The sequence below is a fragment of the Salmo trutta genome, chromosome 7 (genome assembly GCF_901001165.1).
Source record: "Salmo trutta chromosome 7, fSalTru1.1, whole genome shotgun sequence".
Lineage (NCBI taxonomy): Eukaryota > Metazoa > Chordata > Actinopteri > Salmoniformes > Salmonidae > Salmo > Salmo trutta.
Genome location: NC_042963.1, coordinates 59,574,690 through 59,586,667, shown reverse-complemented (window position 1 = coordinate 59,586,667; position 11,978 = coordinate 59,574,690). Strand labels below are relative to the sequence as shown.

General features: G+C 43.5%; 1 protein-coding gene across 1 annotated transcript in view; it reads right to left on the bottom strand.

Moving 5' to 3' along the window:
- Window positions 1-6,736: 6,736 nt before the first annotated feature.
- Window positions 6,737-11,978, bottom strand: part of slc24a1 (solute carrier family 24 member 1) — a 40,310-nt gene continuing 35,068 nt past the window's right edge. Inside the window, exons 8-10 of the mRNA XM_029757504.1 lie at window positions 11,370-11,459; window positions 10,555-10,721; window positions 6,737-7,028 (exon numbers count right to left, since the gene is read on the bottom strand). Coding sequence (XP_029613364.1) covers window positions 6,779-7,028; window positions 10,555-10,721; window positions 11,370-11,459 — 507 coding nt within the window. The 3' untranslated portion in view covers window positions 6,737-6,778. The remainder of the gene's footprint in view (window positions 7,029-10,554; window positions 10,722-11,369; window positions 11,460-11,978) is intronic.

The following is an 11,978-nucleotide window of genomic DNA, read 5'->3' as shown; positions in this document are numbered from 1 at the left end:
AGTTTTAGATTTTTTGGGGGGTCAAAATTATGGCCAAACATTTTAAGGGGTTTTCAAGCTTTTTTTTCTAATGGGGTTTTCAAGCTTCTGAATCCAGCGGGCTTTAATTTAAAGATAGACCCAGCAATATGGTGTTGTCATGAGCTGCACCACAGATAATGGCTGTGTTCCACTGCTTAGACGTTTCCAGATCTTGCAACACCTGGATAGGTATTTTACCTATCAGCTAGTTGCATCATTATGTTATAGCAATCTGTCAGTCGATGACACAGTTGATGACGTGGCACACAACCATTGGTTTATGCATGCAACATCTAAGCAGGGGAACGTGACCTATATTATGATCTAAACTCAGCAAAAAAAGAAACGTCCTCTCACTGTCAACTGTGTTTATTTTCAGCAAACTTAACATGTGTAAATATTTGTATGAACAGAACAAGATTCAACAACAGACATAAACTGAACAAGTTCCACAGACATGTGACTAACATAAATGGAATAATGTGTCCCTGAACAAAGGGGGGGTCAAAATCAAAAGTAACAGTCAGTATCTGGTGTGGCCACCAGCTGCATTAAGTACTGCAGTGCATCTCCTCCTCATGGACTGCACCAGATTTGCCAGTTCTTGCTGTGAGATGTTACCCCACTCTTCCACCAAGGCACCTGCAAGTTCCCGGACATTTCTGGGGGGAATGACCCTGGCCCTAGCCCTCACCCTCCGATCAAACAGGTCCCAGACGTGCTCAATGGGATTGAGATCCGGGCTCTTCGCTGGACATGGCAGAACACTGACATTCCTGTCTTGCAGGAAATCACACACAGAACGAGCAGTATGGCTGGAGGGGCATGTCAGGATGAGCCTGCAGGAAGGGTACCACATGAGGGAGGAGGATGTCTTCCCTGTAATGCACAGCATTGATATTGCCTGCAATGACAACAAGCTCAGTCCGATGATGCTGTGACACACCGCCCCAGACCATGACGGACCCTCCACCTCCAAATCGATCCCACTCTGGAGTACAATCATTTAGAGTGGTAACCCCCCTGCATACGCTACTTTCTGTTCCTAACTATGACGAAGACGCTGTGAGTCGAGAAGCAGGTGAAACGTTTAATAAAACAACAAACATTGAACCAGACAACATAACAGTATCGTCTTTGCATAACACAGCATCAATAGTGCCTGGGGAAAGAACCTAAGGGAGTGACAGATAAAGGGGAGGTAATGAGTGAGGTAATGGAGTCCAGGTGTGCCTCATGATGACGTGTCGTAATGATGGGTCCCAGGACCGGTGGTCAGTAAACTGGCAACGTCGAACTCCAGAGAGGAGGAGAGGGAGTAGACATGACACTAACATTAAAACTGAAACTGAAACTAAATAACATGAAAACGAAATAGAAATGTTTTTATAAAACTAAATAAAAAACAGGAAATCAGATCTGAAAATGAACTGAATCTAAACTGAATTTCAAATAAAAATCTTAAAACGAATATAAATAAAAACAAATATAAATAACCTTGATACTGAGTGAGATAAAATTAGCTTTTCACTAGCTGTACATCTATTATTCAACTGCCTTGTCTTCTACTTGGGCTTTTATGACGTTACTTAAAGCAATAAAGTAATTTATGTTGGTAATAATATTATATTATTCATAAAATAAATAATACATCTCGTTCAACTACTTGCACTTCTTTATACTTTGGTTTTGGCCCTGACTTTCAGAAATGCTGACCTGACATTTTTAAGTGATTGAAATTCTGCACCATCCCAATTAACATTGTCTGTGTCTGTGTTGCCAGTCAGAGAACCTCAGATAGTCATCATCCACCAACAACTCAATGTAGACATTGCTACAGCTTTTAGAAATCAAATGATTGGGATATTTTGATGATACATTCAAAGAGAGGCAGAGACATGGCTGTAGACAGGGCTGTTAAGTGCGACCAGTTTGGTGCCATATGCAATGAAATATTTTGCTGTATGACCAGTAGTTTTATTTTGGGAACGACTAGGAAAATAATCTCTCAGATAATAATTGTAATGATAAGGCTTAATGATAAGTGAGACCAGATTCATTAGCGTCATGGTTATACCATTACTACAGTGAAAATGGCTTGCTTCTAGTCCAACCAGGTCAAAAGCTCTGACCCATATAGATAGACAGGTTAGCTGTCAATGTCATAAAAATGATGCATGCGCTTCAAAGGGGCAGAAAGCCATGTGTTGTGGTTCTGGATGGCCAGACAGCTAGCAACAATGACAACAAGCTGCCATGTGTTGTTATGGTTCTGGATGGTCAGACAGCTAGCAACAATGATAACAAGCTGCCATGTGTTGTTATGGTTCTGGATGGCCAGACAGCTAGCAACAATGACAACAAGCTGCCATGTGTTGTTATGGTTCTGGATGGTCAGACAGCTAGCAACAATGACAACAAGCTGCCATGTGTTGTTATGGTTCTGGATGGTCAGACAGCTAGCAACAATGACAACAAGCTGCCATATGTTGTTATGGTTCTGGATGGTCAGACAGCTAGCAACAATGACAACAAGCTGCCATGTGTTGTTATGGTTCTGGATGGTCAGACAGCTAGCAACAATGACAACAAGCTGCCATGTGTTATGGTTCTGGATGGTCAGACAGCTAGCAACAATGACAACAAGCTGCCATGTGTTGTTATGGTTCTGGATGGTCAGACAGCTAGCAACAATGACAACAAGCTGCCATGTGTTGTTATGGTTCTGGATGGTCAGACAGCTAGCAACAATGACAACAAGCTGCCATGTGTTGTTATGGTTCTGGATGGCCAGACAGCTAGCAACAATGACAACAAGCTGCCATGTGTTGTTATGGTTCTGGATGGTCAGACAGCTAGCAACAATGACAACAAGCTGCCATGTGTTGTTGTGGTTCTGGGTGGTCAGACAGCTAGCAACAATGACAACAAGCTGCCATGTGTTGTTATGGTTCTGGATGGTCAGACAGCTAGCAACAATGACAACAAGCTGCCATGTGTTGTTGTGGTTCTGGATGGTCAGACAGCTAGCAACAATGACAACAAGCTGCCATGTGTTGTTATGGTTCTGGATGGTCAGACAGCTAGCAACAATGACAACAAGCTGCCATGTGTTATGGTTCTGGATGGTCAGACAGCTAGCAACAATGACAACAAGCTGCCATGTGTTGTGGTTCAGGATGGTCAGACAGCTAGCAACAATGACAACAAGCTGCCATGTGTTGTTATTGTTCTGGATGGTCAGACAGCTAGCAACAATGACAACAAGCTGCCATGTGTTGTTATGGTTCTGGATGGCCAGACAGCTAGCAACAATGACAACAAGCTGCCATGTGTTGTTATGGTTCTGGATGGTCAGATAGCTAGCAACAATGACAACAAGCTGCCATGTGTTGTTATGGTTCTGGATGGTCAGACAGCTAGCAACAATGACAACAAGCTGCCATGTGTTGTTATGGTTCTGGATGGCCAGACAGCCAGCAACAATGACAACAAGCTGCCATGTGTTGTTATGGTTCTGGATGGTCAGACAGCTAGCAACAATGACAACAAGCTGCCATGTGTTGTGGTTCTGGATGGCCAGACAGCTAGCAACAATGACAACAAGCTGCCATGTGTTGTTGTGGTTCTGGGTGGTCAGACAGCTAGCAACAATGACAACAAGCTGCCATGTGTTGTTATGGTTCTGGATGGCCAGACAGCTAGCAACAATGACAACAAGCTGCCATGTGTTATGGTTCTGGATGGTCAGACAGCTAGCAACAATGACAACAAGCTGCCATGTGTTGTTATGGTTCTGGATGGCCAGACAGCTAGCAACAATGACAACAAGCTGCCATGTGTTGTTATGGTTCTGGATGGTCAGACAGCTAGCAACAATGACAAGCTGCCATGTGTTGTTATGGTTCTGGATGGTCAGACAGCTAGCAACAATGACAACAAGCTGCCATGTGTTGTTATGGTTCTGGATGGCCAGACAGCTAGCAACAATGACAACAAGCTGCCATGTGTTATGGTTCTGGATGGTCAGACAGCTAGCAACAATGACAACAAGCTGCCATGTGTTGTTATGGTTCTGGATGGTCAGACAGCTAGCAACAATGACAACAAGCTGCCATGTGTTATGGTTCTGGATGGTCAGACAGCTAGCAACAATGACAACAAGCTGCCATGTATTGTTATGGTTCTGGATGGTCAGACAGCTAGCAACAATGACAACAAGCTGCCATGTGTTGTTATGGTTCTGGATGGTCAGACAGCTAGCAACAATGACAACAAGCTGCCATGTGTTGTTATGGTTCTGGATGGTCAGACAGCTAGCAACAATGACAACAAGCTGCCATGTGTTGTTATGGTTCTGGATGGTCAGACAGCTAGCAACAATGACAACAAGCTGCCATGTGTTGTTATGGTTCTGGATGGTCAGACAGCTAGCAACAATGACAACAAGCTGCCATGTATTGTTATGGTTCTGGATGGTCAGACAGCTAGCAACAATGACAACAAGCTGCCATGTGTTGAATAGTAAGTGACGCGTTTCAGCTCGTTTGATCTTGTTATTGATACCATGTCTTGTTTTGAGGTGTTTTGACTGATGTCACGTCGATTCTAATATGGCTAAAATTTTCTAGCTAGCTAGCTTCCTTTATGTTTTCAATAAACATTGTAGACTAAATATTGTTAACATGTTGTCAACAATCTAAGCCAACCCAGTCGGGTTTGGCCCATATTTGGACACGTGTTGGTTTTGTTGCGAAACAACCAACTCGTCTACAGCGGATCGCAGGGATTTTTATTCATTTATTTATTTATCATTTATTTATTCATTATTCATTCATTTTACATTCAGAAATTATGTCTTGGGCCATTCTAAAACTACTTGTGCGTTGTTAACCATTCGTTTACACTTTGTTCAGTCATGTTACCTCATTGGCTAGCTAGCTAACAACCTGGTAACTTCACCAGTATATCCAAACATCTGGAGACACAGAAAGAAAGGAAGAGGGATATCTTCTTCAGGAGGTCAATGATCACAGCAATGAATGAATGACAGATCTCTTGCATGTTGTCATCACAAACCTGAAGTGTTTAAAGGGATAGCGTACAATTTCCAACACAATGTATCTCAATAGGAAAATTGTGCTCCTACCGTAATTTCCGGACTATTAAGCGCACCTCAATATAAGCCGCACCCACTGAATTTTAAAAAATATATTATTTTGAACATAAATAAGCCGCACATGTCTATAAGCCGCAGGTGCCTACCGGTACATTGAAACAAATGAACTTTACACAGGCTTTAACAAAACACGGCTTGTAACAAAAATAAATAGGCTTTAACGAAACACGGCTTGTAACAAAAATAAATAGGCTTTAACGAAACACGGCTTGTAACAAAAAATAATAAATTAGCTGTAAGCTTTAGTTGTCTTTTTGCACTGAGCCAATTCCTCACGCTGCTGTTTCCAACGTCTTATCATCGACTCATTAAGACCAAGCTCCCGTGCAGCAGCTCTATTTCCTTTTCCAACAGCCAGATCAACCGCCTTCAACTTGAAAGCTGCATCATATGCATTTCTCTGTGTCTTTGCCATGATGAGGGTGACAAAATGACTACCGTAATCAGAATGATGGGAAGTTTGAGAGAGCTCGATTTAATCTAAAGAGTAAACAAAAAAGTTGTTTGACCTTAACCCGTTCACGAATTTCATTGGTCTAATGAAAGCTTCATGCCGCCAAAAAACTGAGCACGTCACAGAATGTGTTTTTACATTTTTTTTATTTGAAAGCGGGAAAAATCCATATATTAGCCGCGTCATTGTTTAAGCCGCGAGGTTCAAAGCCTGGGAAAAAAGTTGCGGCTTATTGTCCAGAAATTACGGTAAGTTTCATGTGGTGCTCCTAACTTTTTAAAAGTTGGGAGCACCAGTGCTACCAATGAAAAATGTTGAAGGGATACTTCGGGATGTTGGCAACGAAGCTCTTTATCTACTGACCCAGAGTCAGATGAGGTCCTTTATCTACTGACCCAGAGTCAGATGAAGCCCTTTATCTACTGACCCAGAGTCAGATGACGTCCTTTATCTACTGACCCAGAGTCAGATGAGGCTCTTTATCTACTGACCCAGAGTCAGATGAGGCCCTTTATCTACTGACCCAGAGTCAGATGGGGCCCTTTATCTACTGACCCAGAGTCAGATGAGGCCCTTTATCTACTGACCCAGAGTCAGATGGGGCCCTTTATCTACTGACCAAGAGTCAGATGGGGCCCTTTATCTACTGACCCAGAGTCAGATGAGGCCCTTTATCTACTGACCCAGAGTCAGATGGGACCCTTTATCTACTGACCCAGAGTCAGATGGGGCCCTTTATCTACTGACCCAGAGTCAGATGAACTCATGGATACCATCTGTATGTCTCTGCATCCAATAATAAGAAAATTTGAGGTAGTTTCGCGAGCCAATGCTAACTAGTGTTAGCGCAATGACTGGACGTCTATGGTATCTACTCGCAAACGCTAGTTAGCGACTTTCTTTAAACTCAAAAGTGAGGCCTCACACAATCAGACTCAGATGGAAACAGAGCATATAATGACTTGATCCTCCAGCATGTGTGTGTATGTTTCTGTGTGTGTGTGTGTGTATGCATTTGTGTGTGTGCGTGTGTGTGTCAATGTGTGCGTGTGTGTGTCAATCAATCAATCAATGATAACTCTGTCCTGTAGCAGTACACTCAGCACCAGGAAGACAAAAGAGTGTCAGATGGACACAGGACAGATGATAACTCTGTCCTCTAGCAGAACACTCAGCACCAGGAAGACAAAATAGAGAATGAACATGGTAGACCCCAGCATCTTGTTCATCTTCCACTTACACACAGCAATACTGATGATGACGAAGAGGAGCATGAGGAAGAGCAACACGATGGCACAGAACAGACCGTTGGAGCTGACGGGCACCGGAGCAAAACCATGGAACGATGACCACATTAACCACGGGACTGGCAGGCTGAGCGGGGGGGGGGGGGGGGGGGGGGAGGGGGAAAAAGATATTATTACCTTGTACAGCTAGGTTGACAAATTTTAAGCAATTCGACTCATAACCCCTTTTTTTCATAGTCCTTTTAGCCTCTTTCTCAGAGCCTGAACCACCGAGTTAGAGGATGGTATCCCATAGTTCTGGGGACTAATGAACTACATCTAGGAAGTTCAATACATTTTGGAGTAGCTTCAAATGTTGGTAGTGTTTTCAGTAGTTAACAGCTGTTTTACCATGTAGCGGTGTAGCTAACTACTGGAACTACACACTACTGTTTTACCATGTAGCGGTGTAGCTAACTACTGGAACTACACACTACTGTTTAACCATGTAGCGGTGTAGCTAACTACACACTACTGTTTTACCATGTAGCGGTGTAGCTAACTACTGAAACTACACAGTACTGTTTTACCATGTAGCGGTGTAGCTAACTACTGAAACTACACAGTACTGTTTTACCATGTAGCGATGTAGCTAACTACTAGAACTACACACTACTGTTTTACCATGTAGCGGTGTAGCTAACTACTGGAACTACACACTACTGTTTAACCATGTAGCGGTGTAGCTAACTACTGGAACTATACGCTACTGTTTTACCATGTAGCGGTGTAGCTAACTACTGGAACTACACGCTACTGTTTAACCATGGGTTAGGGTTAGAGAATATATACATATAAAGATATGGATGGACAATGACAGAGCGGCATAGGCAAGATGCAATAGATGGTCTAAAATACAGTATATACATATGAGATGAGTAATGCAAGATATGTAAACATTATTAAAGTAGCATTATTAAAATGACGAGTGATTTCAAGTCTGTATGTATGCAGCAGCCTCTCTGTGTTAGCGATGGCTGTTTAACAGTCTGATGGCCTGAAGATACAAGCTGTTTTTCAGTCTCTCGGTCCCAGCTTTGATGCACCTGTACTGACCTCGCCTTCTGGATGGTAGTGGGGTGAACAGGCAGTGGCTCGGGTGGTTGTTGTCCTTGATTAACTTTTTGGCCTTCCTGTGACATCGGGTGGTGTAGGTGTCCTGGAAGGCAGGTAGTTTGCACCCGGTGATGCATGTTGCAGACCGCGCCACCCTCCGGAGAACCTTGCGGTTGTGGGCGGTGCAGCTGCTGTATCAGGAGGTGATGCAGCCCAACAGGATGCTCTCAATTGTGCATCTGTAAAAGTTTGTGAGGGTTTTAGGTGACAAGCCAAATTTCTTCAGCCTCCCACTGTCTGTGTGGGTGGACCATTTCAGTTTGTCCGTGATGTGTACACCGAGGAACTTAAAACTTTCCAACTTCTCCACTGCTGTCCTGTCGATGTGGATAGGGGGGTGCTCCCTTTGCTGTTTCCTGAATCCACAATCATCTCCTTTGTTTTGTTGACGTTGAGTGAGAGGTTGTTTTGCTAACACCACACTCCGAGTGCCCTCACCTCCTCCCTGTAGACTGTCTCATCATTGTTGGTAATCAAGTCTACCACTGTTGTGTCGTCTGCAAACTTGATGATTGAGTTGGAAGCGTGCATGGCCACGCAGTCATGGGTGGATAGGGAGTACAGGAGGGGGCTGAGCACACACCTTTGTGGGGCTCCAGCAAAGTGGAGATGTTGCTTCCTACCTTCACCACCTGGGCGCGGCCCGTCAGGAAGTCCAGGACCCAATTTCACAGGGTGGTGTTGAGACCCAGGGCCTCTAGCTTAATGATGAGCTTGGAGGGTACTATGGTTTTGAATGCTGAGCTATAATCAATGAACATAATTCTTTCATAGGTATTCCTCTTGTCCAGATGGGATAGGGCAGTGTGCAGTGTTATGGCGATTGCATCATCTGTGGACCTATTGGGGTGGTAAGCAAATTGAAGTGGGTCTAAGGTGACAGGTATGGTGGAGGTGATATGATCCTTGACTTGTCTCTCAATGCACTTCATGATGACAGAAGTGAGTGCTAGTCATTTAGTTCAATTTCCTTTGATTTCTTGCGTACAGGAACAGTGGTGGCCATGTTGAAGCATGTGGGGACAGCAGACTGGGATAGGGAGAGATTGAATATGTCCGTGAACACTCCAGCCAGCGTGTCTGTGCATGCTCTGAGGACGCGGCTAGGGATGCCGTCTGGGCCAGCAGCCAAGCGAGGGTTAACACGTTTAAATGTCTTACTCACGTTGGCCATGGAGTAAGAGAGCCCACAGTCCTTGGTAGCGGGCCCCGTCGGTGGCGCTGTATTATCCTCAAAGCTGGCAAAGAAGGTGTTTAGTTTGTCTGGAAGCAAGACGTCGGTGTCTGTGATGTGGCTGTTTTTTTTTGTAGTCCGTGATTGTCTATAGATCCTGCCACATACATCTTGTGTCTGAGCCATGGAATTGCGACTCCACTTTGTCCCTATACTGACATTTCGCTTGTTTGATTACCTTGTGGAAGGAATAACTACACTGTTTGTATTCGGCCATAATCCCTGTTTTACCATGTAGCGGTGTAGCTTACTACTGGAACTACATACTACTGTTATTTACAAAAATAAAATATGGGTGAACTAAGCAAGAATTAATTTAATTTTTTCTGCGACAGACCTGCCTAATTCTCACTTAAAACATAGTTTTTGTGTTTAATAGGCAAAATTACACATTTGGTTAACATCTGATTCCAGAGCAGTGGCGACATGCCCATAGGGGGCACAGCGGCACATGCTCCCTCAAATAGGGCAGCCGGTAGCCTAGCGGTTAGCGCGTTGGGCCAGGAACTGAAAGGTTTGTCTCGAATCCCCTAGCCGACAATTTGAAAAATATGTGGATGTGCCCTTGATCAAGGCACTTAAGCCTAATTGCACCGGATAAGAGCGTTGACTAAAATGTAATTTGACCTGTTTTTTATTACATTTTTTGTTTCTCTGTAATAATACTAACCACATAGCAATTTTATGAAGTTGGCTTTAGCTTGCCCAGATATGTTCCCAAATTCCCAACCTCATAAGTAGCTACCAAGAAGCCATTTCATGTTATCAATCAAGTTAGAGTAGCTAGCTTGTCCCAACCATCTTAGCTGGCATGTCTGCTGGCAAAGTTGCTAGACTTTAGCAAGCGGGCAATAACTACATGTACTGAATAAGACTCACATTCCTTTCAATCCTTTACCCGGATTTTAGCAGAGATGCAGAGTTTAGTTTCTTTATAAAAAGAGCCACCAAGTCAGGAAGATACAGACAGCTCATGGGGTATGCTTAGATATGCATAAAAAATATACATATTTTTTTAAATAGAATGAAGCATGATTATGGCTCCAGATTGCAGGGAAAAATCCCCTTCTCCAGAGTAATCTATTCTTGCCATTTGTAGTCTATTACATTCCAGATTGAGATATGGTAATTTATAACTAAGTAGTTTGGGATGTAGGGAACTAGCTTTTAAAATACATTTTAGTTAATAAAGTAAACTTTATTTTTCTTAAAGGGTAGCTTTAGTGTAGTTTAATATCATCCAGTGTGAAGTGATGGTACTCACCCCATGGTGATATCGAAGATGTTGGAGCCCACAGAGCTGGACACAGCCATATCTCCCAGTCCTTTACGGGCCACAATAACACTAGTGATGAGGTCAGGAATGGACGTTCCTGCAGCCAGGATGGTTAGGCCCATGATCTCCTCTGAGATGCCTATGGTCTCTCCCACCTGACAGAAACAGGGTGTTGTGTTAGGTTCTAATAGGAATCATTTGTTCTATTTGACTCAGTAGTGGTAGTGAGAGGAACACAGGGTGTTGGTTCTAATAGGAATCATTTGTTCTATTTGACTCAGTAGTGGTAGTGAGAGGAACACAGGGTGTTGGTTCTAATAGTGTTCTATTTGACTCAGTAGTGGTAGTGAGAGGAACACAGGGTGTTGGTTCTAATAGTGTTCTATTTGACTCAGTAGTGGTAGTGAGAGGAACACAGGGTGTTGGTTCTAATAGTGTTCTATTTGACTCAGTAGTGGTAGTGAGAGGAACACAGGGTGTTGGTTCTAATAGTGTTCTATTTGACTCAGTAGTGGTAGTGAGAGGAACACAGGGTGTTGGTTCTAATAGTGTTCTATTTGACTCAGTAGTGGTAGTGAGAGGAACACAGGGTGTTGGTTCTAATAGTGTTCTATTTGACTCAGTAGTGGTAGTGAGAGGAACACAGGGTGTTGGTTCTAATAGTGTTCTATTTGACTCAGTAGTGGTAGTGCCAAAAGGAAGACTTCCTCTTTTACCAGCCTTCTTTTATTATTCTACTAGTCTTGTACATTAGACTCGTCCACTGTGTACAAAAGCCTGGGGATGCAGTTAGTATAACTTACCTGATGTGCCCACCACACCATGAGGTAGGAGAAGGCAGCGATCCATAGGATAGACCCCAGGAAGGTAATCACAAAAAACCTCTTATACAGCTGCAGAACAGAGAAAAACATAGTCTTCTGTCACTGCCTAGCAGAGGTATAATTCCACCATACAGTTTGATAGACTCAGGGACAGTAAATACCAACATCAAATACAGGCAGAGATTCTAGGAATTTGAGTAAGTTACTTCCACCAGTTCCATCAGTTCCACTAGTTCCACCAGTTCCACTAGTTCCATCAGTTCCACTAGTTCCACCAGTTCCACTAGTTCCATCAGTTCCACTAGTTCCACCAGTTCCACCAGTTCCTTCAGTTCCACCAGTTCCACTAGTTCTATCAGTTCCACTAGTTCCACCAGTTCCACCAGTTCCACCAGTTCCTTCAGTTCCTTCAGTTCCACTAGTTCTATCAGTTCCACTAGTTCTATCAGTTCCACTAGTTCCACCAGTTCCACCAGTTCCACCAGTTCCTTCAGTTCCACCAGTTCCTTCAGTTCCTTCAGTTCCACTAGTTCTATCAGTTCCACTAGTTCCACCAGTTCCACCAGTTCCACCAGTTCCTTCAGTTCC